The sequence below is a fragment of the Zootermopsis nevadensis genome, unplaced genomic scaffold, assembly GCF_977971745.1.
Source record: "Zootermopsis nevadensis isolate Lab colony 2312 unplaced genomic scaffold, Znev_1.0 Znev_ptg000013l, whole genome shotgun sequence".
Classification (NCBI taxonomy): Eukaryota; Metazoa; Arthropoda; class Insecta; order Blattodea; family Termopsidae; genus Zootermopsis; species Zootermopsis nevadensis.
In genome coordinates, this window is record NW_028259145.1 from 14,043,761 (window position 1) to 14,063,809 (window position 20,049).

General features: G+C 38.8%; 2 protein-coding genes across 20 annotated transcripts in view; both read right to left on the reverse strand.

Moving 5' to 3' along the window:
- LOC110836891 (ATP-binding cassette sub-family C member 4) overlaps positions 1 to 550 on the reverse strand; it is a 50,394-nt gene extending 49,844 nt beyond the window's left edge. Inside the window, exon 1 of the mRNA XM_087348690.1 lies at positions 514 to 550. The gene's annotated coding sequence lies outside the window, so the exon portion shown is untranslated. The remainder of the gene's footprint in view (positions 1 to 513) is intronic.
- A 979-nt stretch (positions 551 to 1,529) lies between these two features.
- mtd (TLD domain-containing protein mustard) overlaps positions 1,530 to 20,049 on the reverse strand; it is a 189,309-nt gene continuing 170,789 nt past the window's right edge. For 17 of the 19 annotated variants that reach the window (XM_087348710.1, XM_087348699.1, XM_087348697.1 and 14 more), the window contains 4 exons: positions 9,901 to 10,060; positions 9,491 to 9,612; positions 8,240 to 8,409; positions 1,530 to 6,905 (listed from right to left, as the gene is read on the reverse strand). In XM_087348710.1, coding sequence (XP_087204836.1) covers positions 6,770 to 6,905; positions 8,240 to 8,409; positions 9,491 to 9,612; positions 9,901 to 10,060 — 588 coding nt within the window. In that variant the 3' untranslated portion in view covers positions 1,530 to 6,769. Of the gene's footprint in view, positions 6,906 to 8,239; positions 8,410 to 9,490; positions 9,613 to 9,900; positions 10,061 to 12,218; positions 12,355 to 17,073; positions 17,116 to 20,049 lie in introns of those variants that run through there. The other 2 variants (XM_087348706.1, XM_087348707.1) reach the window with 2 other exon arrangements.

Genomic DNA, 20,049 nt, shown 5'->3' on the forward strand with positions numbered 1-20,049 from the left:
TCGGATTCATCTGATTCGAGATACGGTCCAGTGGCGGCCTTGTCCGCACATGACAAAAAACTAGTGGGTTTCAAGAGTTGGCGCATTTATTGACTACCTGATCGACTATTCTTATGCAAGGGCAGTAACCCATATGCTAGTTACGCCAGTACTCACAATGCAATGGCGAAGTCTTAAGTCACTTTCGATATTTTGGATGTTTAAATTAAAAACCAGTAGCAATGTGTCTATAAGACAAATATTAGCATTTTACTATTGCTATCTTCTGAGTTTGTTGCGCAGCGGTTTGCCATCGTTTCATAGGTACTTGCTACATTCAGCGTATGGGATATAAACTAGGTTCGGCGCCCTTAAAACGGAGGCAGCTAGCAAACGTGTGCAACGTCTGTAAACTTCTACCAAACCACACGACAAAAAACCCGGGAGACAGCTATCTTCGTTCTCGTCGCCGTGAGATCCTTAAATCTTAAACATAAAACTTGTAAACAAAATTTCAAACTTAGTGAGACTTACCTCGGTCTGTCATTCTTCACCTACTCACACCGACACACAAGCTCGTAACATGATAAATGCGCATCGGCTTTTTGAAAAGTACGAAAAATCCCTTTCTCCGGAAAACAAGTTGGCATCAAACAGTCTTAGTTTTCATGACAAAAAGTGTATATTGGTATTACTGAGCTCATTAAATAAATGCAGGAAGTTTTTCTATGATCAAATTCGAACGTGAATAAAATTAAGTCTTAAACACATATACGAAAGATAAGAAATGCACCGAAAAATTCGTTGGAAAACCTAAAACAGTCTGCTTATATACATGTTAAGATAAATGAGAATGGTTTTAGAAAAGATGGATTTAGGTTAGGTGATGACTGAATTCATGTAAATCAGAACAGAGATAAAAACAGGCTCTTGTAAACACAGTAATCAATTTTCGGTTTTCACAAGGGAGAGAAATTTATTAACTGAGAAACTATCACGTTCTTAGAGACTGCTCCATGTAGTTATTAGGACCAATGTTCATCACCATCACAGAATGGCACACCCCCAAGTTGTGTATGAAAGAGACTCCTCCAGACATGAATACCTGCAAATATGTTGTATAAGCAGTCACAGACCCCAAATGATGGAGTCTTCCAGCATGTGTGTTTGGCAGCTGGCTAACAACCACACACACTTATAAAAAACAGAATGTTACTACAAAGGGTCTCATCCTGGATTCAACTGGCTTATGACAGAGGGTAATGGGAATTTTGTCTGGAAAACCATAAGAGAAGAGACCACTCGGAATACTCATGTGTAGATGGGAGATGCTACTAATTTGGGTCTTGCTGGGAAATAAGTTGGGGAGGGGGGAATGAAATGGATTCATCTGGCTTAGGACAAGGTACAGCAGCAGGTAATGAACATTCTGGTTCCATTAGAGACAATGGATTCTTAGATAGGTTAACAATAGTAAAATTCCAAAGAAGGGACTGCTCCACATAGTTTTGTCCACACATTCCTAGTAATGGTAACATTGAAGAATAATGTTGAATTAGACACCAACACTGGCCATTTTATTTTATTTTTTCCCCTTTCTCTGCTTTTTGTTTCCCAGGCTGTTAACAAGATTTTAGTTTTCTGAGATTACAGCTTTAGCAACATTCCATCCACTTCCTTCAACTGAATATTGACTGGTAACTAATATAGAGTCATCTATTGTTTCTTTATGATACTTGCTAATATTATATGTATAATAATAATATATATATGTATATACATTTTGTACAGAACTACAGTTCTCTCTCTTACACAGCAACATGCATACGAGAATAGCTATAGGTCACACTCAATATTCAACAATAGTACAAGTCTATGCTCTCTAGTAATAGTTATAATGGTGGTAGCAACAGCTGCCTATTCATCTGTGTCCTACTGCTTTAAGAAATTCAGCTATACTACATGGCAGCAGTAGTTTGGTTGTCATTCAACACAAACAGCACAGCTTGCTGATAAAGTTACATAAGTGGTGAGGGTGCCATCCAACTTCCAAACCAAAACATCATGAAATACTGCCCCTGGACATTCTGATATTCCATAGGACTTCTATCACAGAACCAGAAACCAACAGATCTTTTCTTTCTAGCAACACTTTACAATCCTTATGTAATATACTAAGTGCCTAAAGAAAGGACATGCTTTGAGAAAATAATGTAGGCTTTAAAAATAACCTTACTCCCATATTCAACACATTTTATCCTTAAACAAAATATCTCATTCAAAAACCTGTTACTCCTGTTATGAAAGTCATGATATTTTCAACTCTTTCTCAGCATTCAGTTTTCTATTCTCTGTCCCAATCTGTGATGGTTCTGGAATGGAAATGTTTTGGTTTGGAAAGACAATTTGGCCATAGTGTTTTAACAGCAAAGATCTTTGACATATAAATACATGTGTTTGTGTACGGAAATATACAAAGCTATATATTTAGTCTCACATTTTGTTTATAACACAGCAGTGCACACAACACACTCCACTACTTGGTGGCTGGAATGTTTTCCAAGAACAAATTGTGATAAAAAATGTAACTGAACCCAGTGGTGCCTTGTGCCTTACCTTCATCACCTCTTCTAATAACACAACACAAGGCTCACATGTTCACAGAAAACATTCCAACAGGCAATGTCCAAGTACAATGCAGCAGTGCTCTTTTTATCTAGACTCTGGCTTCCTGCAAACAAAATTTATTATGTTCTGTTTCTACTTTAACTTTTATTTTCATCAAATTGTCATTTTATTTTTAAATATATATACATATAGTAAGAGGCAATGGAGTTCCTACAGTTTGTAAATATAATATATTTATGGTAAGGAGCAAATGGTATTCATCTAGTTTCCCCCCATTTTTACTTAAATATCTCAAGATATCCAGCAGATTTGCAATATTAAGTTTTTTATTGTTATTTATAACAACAGTTACTTCATGAAACTTGAAAAGTATTTTTAATCTGCGGAGTTCAGTCTGTAAACTAATTGACATTAGGTTGAGGGCGTTCAATTCTTTCAAACATTACGCATCAGCATGTTTCACTTGAAACTGTCACACCAAAGCCCTTGTTTATTATAAATACTTTAAAACTACAGACAAAAAGCCGCATTCATATTTTCTCATTTTATATAATATCAAAATCACAGAACAAGTTTTTTTAATTGTGTTTCAAAAGGCCTTTCTCCTGTCTTTAAACTATAACAGAGATGCTTAAAAATATTTTTATAGGAGGTTCAGATATTCCCTTTCATAGAAAGAATTGCAGGAGGTTTAAATATTGCTCATGGGTAAAGTGAAAGAGGGGAACTGCACAGGTTTAGGAAAAACTGACTAGTCGCCAGACTTAAATTCATGGCATTGATATGAAGATCAAATGTCACACTGCAGGAGATGCAGCAGTCTGACACATTAGTCTATGTGGTATATAATCTTTGCATAGGAAGATATGCTGCTAGGTTCAAGGACCAAAACCCAGTACCTTCTGTGAACCACCACACAGCCACTACCCATAATTCCTGAAGATGGTGAGAACTTTGCTGTACTAAGTTACACTGTAAAAGAACCAACAGTCGCGTACTCACAACCAAACATCAGGAATATGCATTTGAAACATTACATTTTGGAATTAAACTACTCCAGGTGAATTAATTTCATTTAGTGCTGAAGCTGCGCTTCACCCAGACGTATACAGCAACACCATGTTCATTTCTCAAAATAATCTACTAATATTGTTCAGTTAATGTTACTTCTCAATTCAACAGTAATGATACAATGACATTTAATTTCTGGCATATGAATTGTGCAAATCACTTACAACCACATTATTCTGTTAATGACTTCACATAAAGTTTGACCAGTCAAATGTTTCACCTACTACTAGACTGCTTCTACATCAACTTAAATTCTGTAAGCTAACAAACTGTGTAATATAACCACTGTTTGCAACAGGAAAAGACAATGAATTATACATATATATGATATTACATTTTCCTCTGTTACAAAATAAATGTTGCGTACCTCACCTTCTATACATGAGTTTGAAGCAACACAGGAAGCATTATCTGCCAATACTTTAATTAACCCCCCTCCCCCTCCCCTAGAAGGCATTACAACTTCATCACTTTTTTCTTTCACACACAAAGATGCAAACAGTTACTCCATTTTAAGGAAAGTGTGGGATTACCTTCCAGGCAAATCAATCGGCAATGCCCAATTTCAACGAGACAAGTTTACCAAGCAAATACAGTAATAAATCCCTGGCAGAGTGTAGAAGTAAACAACAAAGTAAAAGTAAAGTTACAATATTAGGCAGAAATAAGAAATGAACAGATAACAAGAACCAATAAATTGTTGTTTCTGACATAGTTTATACAATACAGGACTGCCAATACATCAGAATCAAGAAACACAAAATTACAAAAAGCTTGGACAGACAATATCAACATTAAAGATTTAAATCAGATTACTAATAAAGTAAAGAGGCCACAGTAATAAGCAACAGCAATAAATAACAAAGTAATTCAGATATAATGATTCTTGTGTGTGAATTAGTTTGAGCATATGTCGATACTGTGACAGTAGTCTTAATATCAGGCTAGAGTAACAAGAGAAAAGCTATCATGTCCTAGCTACAATAAACATTGAAAAATTATCTCTAACATTTTATGTTTCCAGCAAGAGATATGAAATATCGTGGAACCACATAAAATTTGGCAAGTGATGTGATGGGTGTGAGGCAGCAAATGTAACCAACTAGCAGGCACACCCCATATGAAGAGAACACAACATTTGTAAAACGCATGCTCTAATCTCCTCACCCTCATTTCTTATTAAACAATTCAGAAACGTTTTTCTTGTACTTAGATCATATGTTTTTACATCTGCTAATGGACAAAAATTATAACAGTAACAACAATAGTAACAAACAAGAACACAAACTTATAAACAGACTTCTTGTTAAAAACTGTATATATATCATGTCAGTTCAAATATACGAGGTACTGCTGACCAAAAGCATAATTATGGAACACTGTTTAAACACGCAACTCTATATTCTCTACCTTAAACATTTTATTCACCTCCAAGCCTTTCAATGATGCCAAGTAACATTCAAACAATGAAATTGCACGTGGACTCCCATCAAATGACAGATGAAATAAATATCTGGTATCAAAGAAGTGTCACTCTAAATTATACAAACAGCTGTTAACTACTGGTATTTACATAACATTTGTTGTTATCTATGGAATACAATTGACGTAAATATTCTCTCTCCCATCCAGAGTCAACGCTGTGATTACAAAGTAAAATGCAGTTATACTTTGCTGCAACAAAGCAAATTCCTACACTATTACAACAAAAGATAACTCTGTTAATGCAACCAAATATAAGTTTATCAGTTCTTTGACCCCATTTTATCCTTATGGTACCAGTGCAATTTTTAAAGGATTTAAATATAAATTCCCAATTTGATCACACTCTCCTGTCCTCCAGAGATCTGGTGACACAACTCACATCTTGTAACTGAAAAGTCAAGCGCTTAACCACCAGTTACATGTGCGACCCCACAACATAATAAGGATCACTATGTTTCTACACAACTCAAGGTTTCCACATCACTTTTTGTATCGGGAAACATTCTGTAACAGGCATAATAATTTTGTCATGGACTGGCTTTACAGTTCACCACAGTAACTGTGCATGGTAACTCTGAACCACTGTTAAGGGCTATAAAAATAAATACCCAGACAATCACCCTCGTGTATTAAAAACCAGTCAGTGAGATGAACAGCACAAAACATGATCATATATCTTCAATCACACAACCCTGCTGAAAGTATTCGTTGTTTGGTACAAAACATGACCCATCCATATAGAATTCCCTTACATTAATGTGTCTGCCTTGGTGCACAGGACTGTGCTATCTGCGTATAGGCCAACAACTACTTAAAATATTGCCCCTCCTCCCCCTCAAGGCAAAAGGGGAAAAGGAGAATGGCCACTCCTCACTAGCATTATCACTGTCATCATCATCTGAGAAAAAGAATACACCTAAACTCAAAGTTACTGCTTTGAGCTCTTATGAATATCAATCTCTAATGTTACAGGGCAGTGGCAGTACCTGTTTCCTGTTTTTAGCCACTGACGTCATCACATTCTGTCAAACCACTTCATCCCCTTGACATACACACACTCAAGCACCATGGCTTCCCTTGGTCTGTTACCAAACAGTAACCACCGAGTCCACTTTTTAACCAACACAAAATGTAGAAATAAACAACCTCAAAAGGGACACAAATATTTTTTGGTTGCAATTATTCAAGTCCTCATCATTTCTGGCAACAGAACTCCATATACGTGTATATATAAATTACCAATGTCAACACAATGGAAAACTCTTCCACTAAGTGTTTTCAAACTTTGCAACTAATAATCAACAAAGTAAAAATAAAATAATAGCAGTAATAATTTATATACATTCTACAAACAATTATGGAAGCTCAAATGCAATAAATGTTTAAATTTCTTGGTGGATTAGGGGGAGAGAATCAGATCACTAACAAGCTTCAGCATCCTTACAATATGCTACCGAAGATTAAACTTCGCCTCCATATGACATAGGGGTGTCCACAATAAACACCTGCTGCTAGTTCATATCTCACACAGACTTTCTGTTGAAGCAAACAGTGCACAGTGCAATCAATGCTTCTACATGGACTTCAGGATATTTCTAAAGTTCACTTATATGAAAGCCCAACATTCCATTGTTTTCACAACAAAGTCTTCCTGTGGAGCAAGTGGTTCATTGCCATATGTGTTGCAACGTTGAGTCCGCCCTTGGTACAAGTCTCCATCTAACCATAACCCAAACTTCCCACTGCAAAAACAGACATAACTGCCTTATTAGAGAAAACAAGGAAGTAAATAAAACATCAAGACAATTCAATATTCATTCTACTGGCCAAAGGTATGACTAATTCATAGTTAAATGTAATTAATCCATTTGTTGATAAATTAAGCTTTCAGCACAAATAGTCTAACTAAAATAGGAACACCTCGCAACCAAGAATTTGCTTGTCTGCATTCCAGTTGTATTTGTTAGAAGAGAATTTATACAAAGTGTATTTATGTATTTTAACTTAATTTATTACAATTATAAACCTGTATAGGCCATGCCACTGTTCTTGTTACTGTTGAAATGGTGTGAGACTGTCCCTGTGGAACAGGCTCTTTGTCCACCCCCAAGATGATATGAGTGAATATTAAGCAGCAGCGGAAAAGTGACAGAAGTAAATTAGAGGACTTGGAGGGGGAAACTATCTCAGTACCACTTTGCCCACCACAAATCCCACGTGGACTGACATGGGTCTGATCCTGGGCCTCTGCTGCAAAAAGCCAGTGACTAACTGCCTGAGCTACAGCACAGCCTTAGGCAAAGCAGCATGGTTCTCTCAGAGTTCTTCAGGTCTCCCTAGCTAACCATCATTCCAGAACCACCCCATACTCATCTATCATCACCGTATGAGGTGAACAATAGCCCTGATTTAGCAGAACATTACCATGCCCTCCATTCTCAGTTAAAGGGTTGACACTCGGCTGGTATGACAGCTTCCATTTTTTTAGAAACCTGCATAGCTTTAAGCAATTACAAGAAAGATGCCCTTTTCAGCTTATAAACCAAACATTCTAACACTACAAACCAATTGGTAGTGCAGCTTTCTTTTACCAACAGAATAACTGGCTCAGTTATTGGCGGAGGCACTGACTATCCTGACAGTCCTTAGCTCTTTTCACTTTGACATAAATGATCATCCTGTCATACTAGTCAACACTAAATAAACTCTGCAGATGATAAAGCATTAATAAATTACCTTAAGACTACTTAAGTGCTTTATGTGCCTGTCTTCTTTTCTTAATGAGAGGAGCTGGAAACAATTTCTTTTAAAGAGTGCAAAGATCACTGTATGACTAAAAGCTGTTTAAATACCAGCACTGACTAGAAATATTCTCAATACCTGCTGCGTCCACCATCTTCAAAGGTAAAAGGTTATGCCAACCGAATGGGAAATATAAATGCTACATACCTGAAGCCACAGTAATTACTTTACCTTAATATTCATTCCTTGAATGAAAAATGAATAGTACTTTTCAAACATAAAGTATATTTTTAATCTAGTTGTGAAAAACAGAAGTTATGATATTCATACTCACTCTCCAGCACCGATAGCAAGGCTCTCGTTGTTGCCTTTGATGAAGTACATGTTATCCCCTGTCCAGTTGAACACTTGGAATTCAGGTGTGAATCGGAATAGCAGCGATTCACCAGTCCCATAGAAGTGGTCACTTACTTTCAGTGCACATGATGTCAATGCACCAAACACCTAAAACAAACAACATATACAAAGGAAATGAAATCTTCCACATGATAGGATTTTGTTTGCATATTAAAGTGACAAATAACAGGTTTGTGCATGTAGTCCAGTCACATATTACTCAACCATAAGAACAAGTGTTCCCCACCCCCATCCCTTGTAAACATTTTTTTCTTAATACTGAAGTTTAGAAATTCTATTAATAGGTTAAAAAATTTCCTTTCTTATCAATCAAGAGTTTCAGCATCAGAAAACACAAGTTTCTCAATCTGCTTGTGTGGCTATGATATTATGGATCCTAATGCTCAATATTTCAGTGTCAGAGCAGGGAACTCAGAATATTTGGATCTAGGAGACAGAAATATCCAGAGGACAATAATGAGAACCTTTATAATTTGTACTCTTCAACAAATATTATCCATTACAATGATCAAGTAAAGGAAAATGAGCTGAACAGAATAGATAGCATACATGGGGAAATAAGAAATGCAGGCAAAACTTTGTTAGAAAACTTAAATGAATGAAAGAGGTACTTGTGACAGCGATATTAAAATGGATCTCGAAAAATGAAGGTGTAAGGGAGTAGTGGCTCAATATGAAAACTCCAGTGAGATATGAATAACTAGTGATCTAGTGAATGTTACTTGCTGGAAACAGTCATTTTAAGCAATGGCCATGATCACTGATACCAGAAAATTCAAACATCAGGGTAGGTCACTATTTCACTGCCATGTCAACAGTTACACTCCTGGCAACCATTACAGGATTTATGCCACTTTTCCTGAGTGCTTCAACATAGTTTTTGGAGTTCTACCAATGAAGTAAGTTTAATTTCTGTATGACATTTAGATTTGTTAAATAAACACTCGGATTATTTGTGTTTGCCCTGTATATTATTTGGGCTCCAAGTATATATTGCTCAAACAAAGTAGGATGTGAATGACAAAGTGTGAAAATGTTTGATGTAACACACATTCTGACACAAGAATGTAACACAAATACATGCTTCTGGACAGTAACAGTTACCATCATCAGCAAATCACTTCAAGAACATGGAGAATGTATTACATCAACATTAAGCGGCACTCACATTATGTTCTGTGTCTTCTATGACCATCAGGATAGGACTTTCCAGTCTGTTCATCTTGCGGTACAGTGAATTTAAACTGAAGCCATGCTGCGATGTACTGAACACAAGCGTCCATACATAACCTGCAACAACGGAATAACACAAGTCATCTACATGAATGTCTAAATAACCAAGAGATCTGAAGCTGGTATTCATAGTAGAGGGCTTAATAAGTATCATTTAAAATGTTCTTACTATTTAACATTGTATCTTAATCACAATATTACTGAAATATATAACAGAAAAATAAGTAATATTCCTTACAAGTTAATTACAAAAATTTATTTTCACAATGTTTGGGCTTTTTAATGTGTATGTATATAATGGGAAGTAAAAGAAGTTAAGTCCAAGTGTCAAGAAACATTTTTTACCTTCCGCTCGAGCTGGGAGATGGCGACATAGCTTCTTGCGGTGCTCTTCTGAGAAGATCTCGGTAACACCAACTAAGTCTGGGAGGAATAGCTCGATGTCGAGGGAAGCTGCATTGCTGGCATATAAAGCCCGGCGCAGCTCCTCACTCATAGACAGTACCTGCAAGTTTATAATGATTATAATTAAAACAATAGTAACAGCATAGTGATAATGATACAAACACGAGTATAGACACACACATGTACGTGCGTGCACACAGACAGACACACACACACACCAACAATTACTCACTTAAAAATATTTTACATGCTACTTCTTTTCATTGTCTGAGAATGTTATCATTAACACAAAAATTGGAAACCTATTCTAAAACTGACGAATGGAAATACAAAAACAAACAAGTTTTTGTTGTTTTCTCTCTATGTCAGTGTGTCTTCCAATTCAAAGTAACCTCTCCTATTTCCAAAGTTTTCTGAATTTTGGTGGTCGCTGCTTACAGACACTGATGTTTAATTAGTTTTTCCTGGTACACAAAATCCTGTAAGATTTGAGGTTTTCACAGCGGTGAGTATGAAGATTTCTGTCTTCTGGGTTGTTGTTTCAATATTCATCGCCCTGATGACGGAGGCAGTATGACCTCTGAAACGTTGGTTAACATCGACCAGACTACACAGCGCAACAACCCAGAAGACAGAAATCTTCACACAAAATCCTTCTTATAACAGCAAATAAAAAATGTAGTGTAGTTATGAGTAATTACCTTCACGGCCAGACATTTATCAACAGGCAGCATAATGCTTGCTCAGAAACTAACAAATGTAACTCAGTGTTATTAATTCCACTGCATGAAATTAACATCAAAGGTACATACAAAAGGTGTTTTATGAAAAATGTTGCGTAATAACTTGTTACACTCCACAAACTGAAAACCTGACTTATTATCACCGACTTCTGAACCATCAATATGTATTTCTTGCAGCAATTGGGTCACCAAATAATATGATACGAGTGCACACTATAGGTTCACTTCAAGTATGTCTCTCACATGCTGACAGCAGTATGATACACACTCACAAAATAAATTATTCTTTATCAACAGTGATTACAGATTTGTAACGCTTACCTTCAAAGAAATTGTTTCTTACACAACAGAACTTACAAAGACAAAACCTTAAATGGTCATGAACAGTGTCACGAATAATGCATGATAAAGTAACTATTAAAATATGTTTAGTATTGTTCTTCCAAGATACATTTTTGGCAACAAGATGGTGGTTTTCACATTATTGACATAATTTCATTATTCCATTGTAAGTGGAAATGTTAAAGACATAACTAATTTCGTGAGGTACAGTTCTCCTTCAGAAGCTGATAGTCACTCATATACTGAGGAACCCATGTTACAAAAGTCTGCCACTGGTCCCTAGTTTGAACCAGATAAATCCTGTCCACACCATCACACCCTGTTTTCAAAGAACTGGCCCAAGTATGGTGTTAACAGCTCGTTAAATGTCCCACCCACCTCATACTAATTTTTATGACCACCATAAGAATATCTGGTTAAGGGAACAAATTATTGAAGTCCTCATTACAAAGAAAAACACTGCTAATGCTAGCTTCAACCCCGCAAGATGCTCTGATCATTCCCTCTCATTATTTTCCTCCATTTTATTCCCCTTCCGTTCTTACTCCTCATTTTTGGGATTCATGGACAAAGAAACAGCAAGTAAGGTTTTGCTCTTTTTTCAGCTTTCAATACTAACTCACCAGAATGGTCACACTCTTCACATAGTACATATCTTAAGGAATCTCAGTTTTATTGAACACATTTTCTCCAGGACATCCCAGAAGTTCTCCCCACTGCAGTTCTAACACAACCTCAACATTTCTATTTCAGTATTTCAGCTGATAATCGTGCTATATTTGTTGCTTTTCCTCAACTGCAATCATAGCTGACGCACACTCACGCCGCATAATTACGTTTTATTATATAGCTGGCAATTATCGACTTCTCAAAAAGGATTCTCTTTCATAGCGAGTGAGCCTCTAAAACAGTTGTATTCAACCTTTTTTGTTCGTGTACCCCCCAGATATAATTTCTCTTCAACTTTGTACCCCCAAAGTTGTTGGTGTATAATTCAAGTTATACATAGTATATAATCTACATCTAAAATAAATTAAATAAATTACATTACTGATTAATCAGTGTTTATCATAAAATAATATATATTTTTTAAATTTCACGTACCCCCGGGGGTACGCGTAACCCAGGTTGAATACCACTGCTCTAAGATAATTGTGACAGCATGGAACTTACGGCATTCATGTGAAACGGAGTACTTCATCCGCACACAGTGCATAACAGCAAAAACCAAATTCAAATCCGCCACGACAGATCACACCTCGAAATGCTGGTCGTAACTGCAACGCTGGCGTGCAGTTCACACACAACAGTGCCCGCGGGACAATTTCTACGACGTGTACAAAACCTGATAGCAACAGCGTTCTAACTACACTTGAAACGGGGTGCAAGGTCTCACTACATGCTTACTTAATTGTACGAAAGGACATGAAAAACAAAGGAATTAAAGAAAATTAAAGATGAAGAGACCGAGCCAAGGCAAGAATGAAGTGAATTTTAAAAAAGAGCAATTTTTCGTTCCCCATAAAATAATATTCACCTACGTCCTTGTTCGATAACTGTTTTTTCCCTTAGTCACTCTTTGTTTAAAGGCGAGAAGAGATGTCAACAACTCGGTTTTTCTTCTACAAACCGTCAGTCCGAGATGTAACAAACCCAGTAACAGCGCAATGTTCAGAGACGACAACCAAGGATCACATGTTCCCTGGCATCGCACGTGCCAAGCCATACGCCACCTGGCTTAAAACTCGTTTGAGTGAAATATAACTGAGGTCGATAACGCAGCCGCACTAATTATATAAAGCAGCCTTAGGATGCCAATATTTGCTGAACTGGTCAAGAAATTGTCGGTCATTTAAGGAAACAGGAAAGTTAATTATCATGTTCAGAAGAGTACGCCACTAGTCCCTACACTTAAAAAATTAGGTCTTCCCATTTAATTCATCCACAGCCGAGGTCCTGCGAAACAATTCGTACCGTGTTTTTATTTTTACTGTGAAGGGTTGTCAGCCCGCCCAAATACCCGAGCTGCCTGCGAACGTTTATTTAATTTTTTCAGCAGCTACCCCACAGCATCCTCAAGCTACAAAGTGAGGACGCGCTATGATGCCGGTGATAACCTATCGCCCTTTTGATAGAGGCAGCAACTACCTATGAAACTTCGGGAAACTTCTGCCAGACTTCACGGCGCAACAACCCACAAGACAGTCATCTTCAATACCCTCTTTTTGCCCTTCAAAATTGGAAGTCGGAGGCAAAAAAATGCCTAACACCAAAGCCGTAAAATACTACACACTATGCAACACAATTCTGTACTATATACTACTAATATTTCTAATGTTGCTTTTCACTTGTTAGTGAGTGCAGCTCGTGTTACACAGGCAGGTGGATAAACGTCAAGGATAAAAAACTGTACTTACACTTTCAAGGGAAAATACATTAATTTTTCGGAGTATTACCGTGTCAGCAGTTACGGAATCTTCCTCATTCGGTTATTTCTGAAGGCCTTCAATTATATGAAGTTTACACTTGCCCAGAGGGCGATGTTTAACTAGCAACCGTCCAACTGGTAGAGACATGTTTTCATTTGCCTCTTTGCAAACCGGCCTGCTCTCACGGAGCGCCTTCGCAGTCCCACGTCTAACGCAAACCTGACGACAAGCCCACTATCCTCGCGTGCCTACTACGTCTTCATATTTGTCGCGCTCCAAGTGATGCTTGACTAGAGATGGCGACAAACAGCACGTCACGTACCTTCGACAGAAAGGTTAAAACAACAGAAAATGTTGACGTCCACAAGGCTTCTTCAGAGTTCGCCAAGGTGTGCAGGTAGAATGTCCAGAAAGTGAGAGCACTGTTGGCACTGCCAAACATAACTCAAGAACGATAATTATTTCTTGTTAATTACCATTCCTGTATCTTGCATCTGTTGCCCATTCACGCACCATATGGTGAACGTTTTTAACCGGCTAGTTACAATTTTCCTTAATAAGTCTAGAAATTAATATCGAAGCTCTCTCTATACATATTAAATGAACACTAGTTTTCATACCATACTCGAGAAGCTGTGTACTCTAAGCCGACATCTGCCAGGAAAAGTTACCATTATAAATGATAGTTCGTAAATTGTGGTGTAAGATTGTTGGGCGATCAGAAAGTTATGTGGTAGTTTGTTGTGTAACTCAATTTGACCTGTCCTTGCTGGTTCATTCTTAAGTCAGAATGGAAAGATATTGTTGTTGGAAGGCCAACCAACTAACGGTAAACTGTCGGATACAAAGTGCGTGAATTGCCAGGCTGCAACATTACTTTGCTTTCATTCCAAACACATTTAACCATGTCGACATTTCTCTGGGTTGTGGACTTGTAGGTGGATACCAACATCTTTGTCAGAAATTAGTGACCGTATGAATATGCACACATTAGCTCAGCAAACGGAGTACATGAACGAATAAAGAGTTTCTATGCAACAGGAAATGCAGGATCGAATTGTTTTTCACTGTGTTCCTCCATCTTTCAATTTCCTTAAAGATGCATACAGACCAACCTCCCCACCATATACGCTCACCAAGCAGGGTTTCATGACAAGATGATTGTATTATTGGTTGTAACGCCGTATGTCGGGAAGAAATTTAAGGACGTGTCAGAGGAGCTTGCTGCCTCCATCATCAGGGCGATCATCGCCAGCGCTATTGCCCACAGCCGACAGAAACTGAACAAAGAAAAATTACAGACGAACAACAGACAAAAAAACATGTCTGTTCGCCTCATTTCGCGATCGTGAACAGAAAGCAGCCTACTAATATTGGTGCCATGTTGACGCTTGATACCCTCTTGCACTACGCATGTCGCGAGCGAGCTAGCTAGCTAGCAGACTGGTTTCCCTCATCGGTCCCCCACAGCATCCATGCTGTACCATCCGCTGCTACCATAGTTTTTGCAGACATTGGTTCTTCGCGTTATTTCAGGTGCAGCAAAGCCATTTCGCCAAATTAAAGCTGTTCTAAGATGACGGAACACCGAATTACAGGAGTAACATACGCCTAATATTTGTACTTCCACTGAACAGTATCAGGACGATTCGACCTGAATAAAAAGGGACGAGAAGGGCGTGGCATGTAGCATGCAAGGGAGAGACGATGAGTACAATATTCTGAAAGTAAACGAGAAGGGAAAAGCCTATTTGGGAGACACAGAAGCAGATGGGAGGATAATTTGTATGTTACAGGATGTGCGAGAACGTGAACTGGATTCGACTGGTTCAGGAGAGGACCACATTACACCATCTGAATTTCTTCAAATTATTACAAGTACTCTGTACGAAACAGTTGTAGCATAATAATATCGCTCAAAACATGTCGTCACAGGAGAACAACAACGACAAACATCATCCCCGCTACTCATTACATAATTTCAACGTTTCCCCGTTTAAACGTCACCACTGTGAGCGCAAATACAAACACCCACCTGACCCTATGTAATACAGATACATACATACATACATACATACCAACGTGCCACTAAAAAGGAAGTTCGAGCGTGGTTTCGCACCGAAATCACGAAACTAACCTTCACAGACGTTACGTAAAGTAACACATCGATTTACAGCGTTCGAGAACATTCTGCATACACAGCGCTGACTTCAGTTATCACGGGAGCTTGGATAGAACGGGAGCCAAGCTGGACCAAAATACATGCGCCTGCTTAATTTAAACTCTCAATCACAACAACAAGGCCGATACACTGGGAGGGAACGATCACACTCCATTAGAACATTGCTGAAAACATTGAATTATTATTCGACGTGTAAATGTTGTACTGACATGAACAGGAAGTGGCCTCCGACACTTCGTATAGCACCCGCTCCATTTAGCCTATCAGCCTCCTTGGCAATTCAATTTTTTTAAAAAACCTACCGTTGAGGGGCCCAGCTTCGCATACGTGATGTGTGAGGCCTCATTCCTGAGACACGATGTCTTAAGCAATGAACGTTGTACATACACACAAAATCAGTTTCCTTCCGCCACTCGCCTGGATGATAGGCAACCACAACAGCTTTTCATAGTGCGAAAGAGATCATGTTCACTGGCTTATCGTCGCTTAGCAACCGTGTAATTCGTAAGCCGATCACTATACGGGGTTGCAACGGCAAGTGGAATAAAATCAGTCAGCATCAACACATATTTAAAAGAATCTTCATTATAAATTTGCGCGATATTCAGCACTGTTCTGCAGGTAAGTAAATGAATATACAATTGGCCGTAGTTTCGGGAACCCTGACACCTTCGCCTACCACCCTCCTCCCGTCAATTAATACACGTACTGAACCATTCAACATCCTGCAAAGTGAGAGACTCACCATGTTCTTTATGCCAGCCACGTTATTAAGGCAACGGGATGAAGACAAATTTAAAGGATATGACTTATATTACAGAAACAAGTAAATGTCTAAAAAATATTAATGGGAAAAGAACTACTATAAGATCATAAGACGTAGGTGGGCGATCTAAGAGTTTCGTTCAAAGTGTAAATAGAGCAAGACGCTTCTGGCAGTAGAATTCTAACCCCCGGATGATCAGAACAAAGACAATTTCTTAATTTCAAGTTGAAATTAAGGAAGACTGTCTCCCAGCATTTCCATCACTGGTTTGTGGTGATACCTATTGATTACGCTGGCTCAAGTTCTGATCCAGCCACGGGTTTACTTACGCACGAGTTGGTTAACTTAATAACGGTGCAAGTACATTAATATAACCAAAAACAACAAATGGCCGATCGCTTCTAAGCAGTAATATTTATTCTCTTACGGGCCTATTTCATGTGACAACGTTGCTTAATGAAAGTTCATTGCATTTTCTCTTTTTCAGAATAACAAATGTACGTGAATTAAAAGACAGACTAAGTAAAGAAAGCCAAAACGTCAGTCCTCATGTCAGCCACCTGACTACTAGTCAACACGCTGAACATCTTAACAGGCGCTGGCTCTTTCCTCCCGAATTATTAAACAAATTTCTGTAAGTAGATGGCATACGTGAATTTGCGAGATCCTTGGCTCCATCGCTAATTTTTCTGTTACCACGCACCAACTTGATGTTTTTAACTGTGATAGTAAACACCTGGTACACAACGAAGGACGCCAACTTGTGTAGGCCTTGCAGCAAAATCATCAAAACAATAATAACAACAATAATAAACAAATAAGAAGTGACAGTCGGATACTTTTACAATCCCAACTCCTCGTAAATGTGAACATGCACACTCGACTGAAGTTACATCTATCTGTCTTCCAGCGCCAGCGACACAAAAAAGTGGCTATTCACTGAATACATCGCAAGACCGAAACAGATTTTAAGCCAGACAATAAAAATAACGAAACAAAACACACGCATGCGCAATACGCAGAGTGCGACTACTCTGAGAACAGCTGGGGGATCGAGGAAGATCTTATGAACCGCCAGTCCGAACAGCCGCGATATGTACAACAAATAAACATGTTTCTATTCGCAAATTCAAATAACAGAATTTTCAGAAATTAAAACGTGAAATTCACACTAGGCAACAGCAAACAAAGTTCTAATAACATTGGAACTCATGAAATTATTAACAGAATCTACCAACGGTGACGAAATAGATGTAGCCTTGTTACAGGCTCTACTTCTTTAAGATGGCACCAGACGGACACGACTTATCAAGCATGAAATTGGGACACAACTGGAACCTAATTGTCTTGAGAAACCAAGTACTGTTATCTATAGGTTCTTACAAGAAGAAGACCACTTCTCGTACTGCAATGGCATTAAAGTTTGTACACGCTAATACAGCGGTGTCAGTCAACCTGAGGCAACACATGTGGTAGAACCCCCGATCAGTTAGATAATCACTTCACTGTCTTCATTTTGCGTTCGTACAATGCGGCGCCTTGAGAAACTGAAGCATACAGAACAGCAAATGGACGCTGAAGGTGTCCACGGACTATCTATCCATCATTCAGAAAAGTCGACGCGTCTAACAACAGCCGGGGTAGCTCAGTCAGTACAGTGTCTGACTACGGACTGGACAACCAGGTTCGAACCTCGGCAGGGCCACTGCGTCCAGACAGGCTTTGGGGCCCACCCAGCCTCCTATCCAACGGTAGCATGGGGTCCCTTCCCCGGGGTTAAAACTCGGCCGGGGCGTGATGCTGACTATTAACCCCCATTCAGTGCCGAGATGAAAAATACGCAGAATCTATTCTCCCCCGCCCCCAATAAAAAGCCGCCAAGACGTGTAGCGGGACAGCTTTACTTCTACGCGTCAAACAAGTTTTCATTTCCGATGGCGCCACGCTTACGAAGCCAAATTTTCCGTTTCTGTATCTTACACTGGACAGAAATGAGGTTCATTCGTTCAGGCGACCGCTATAATTCTCTCCGTAATAACGACATAAGCATATTGTTTCGAATTGTCATTCCCCTGCTCGCTAGACGTAACACCATAGCGTTATTGGTAACTGCTTCTAATACATTCGAATATAGCTCGCAATAAAATATTGCAACAAGTTTTCGTTTTTAGACGCATTGGTAAATAAAGTGTCAAAAATGCGCTTTCTGGCCTCGCCATGTCAGCCTCTGTCCAAATGCAATAACCTGTTGTATGTTATCACGGTTAATGGGGTACCAAAGTGTGCTTTTGCAAATGCTGGGTTTGTAGAGGGGGAGACGAAGTGCTTACAAGCAAAAAAACCACAAACTGCTTTGAATGCGTCTATCAGACGTCAAAACCCCGACAGTGAAACTTTTCTAGTTTCGACAAAAAGGCAGGTAGAGTGTATGAAATTCAGACCGTATCCTTGCACAGCCCTCAGTTAAAACTATTAGAAAAAACACAATACTTTTTTCGGTCGGGCCCTTCTGGTATACATTCAACATTATCTCTGCGCGAGGTATAAAACAACACAGCATACAGAGTGCGCGAGTAAGCGATTTGGTCCCTCAAACTCAAATGCTAAGCTTACGGGTGGCATTCAACGTTCTGCAGCCGTCCAGACCAGAATGGCTTATGATAAGTCGGTTGTCTACGTTCCACTTCAACGTTACGTCCGGAAGGAAACTACGGAAGTCGACGGCGCAACGTCACGTCTGCCCCACAATGGGCATCCGCATTGCTTCCAAGAGAATACCCAATGATTAGCAGCATCAAGGCGACTAGCCGAAACGAGGCTAGGTCAAACAAACTACAGGGAAAAAGTGCGCATTCTGCCAGCTCTAATAAACATCCACTGTGAAGATTTCTGTCTTCTGGGTTGTTGCGCTGTGTAGTCTGGTCGATGTTAACCAACGTTTCAGAGGTCATACTGCCTCCGTTATCAGGGCGATTCATCGCAGCGCAACAACCCAGAAGACAGAAATCTTCATACTCACCGCTGTGAAAACCTCAAATCTTACAAACATCCACTGTCGTGTTTCTCGAAATCAAATATCCACTTCACAGTGTCAGTTTCAAAAATACAATATCCTATTATTTTTAATGAAGAGTTCATAAAAACTGCTCACCGCGACTTTGTTACTTCAGCAAATGTACTTTTTTGTATTCAGTTGTACACGAATGTTACAACAAACGTTCAGCGGGTCTGCATCATCTCCCGAGGGGTAGTTACTACTGGCAATCACATTCAGAGCAAACTTGCTCTGAATGGACGGGGAAACGACCTAAAAATAACACGTATACTGCTAAGAAAAGGTCACATTAAATTAAAGTATACAAAGAAGTACTTCATAGAGGTAACTTAGGTGGAAGTAATTCTTTTTGTTTTAATTGTATAATCACGTGTTATGTCAATTTTATGCCTTGGTGGTCCTCGAACTTTAGTATTGACAAAGACAGAGCCTTATACTTCAAGAATATGGAACTGCTGAGCTGATCTAAACCAGCCTCAGGCTGGGGCCCAAATCAAGGACGCGGCTGTTCCAAGCAATGTAAAGCAGCAGCGTCATGATTCTTCCTATTTTACACAGTCTTGGGGGGGGGG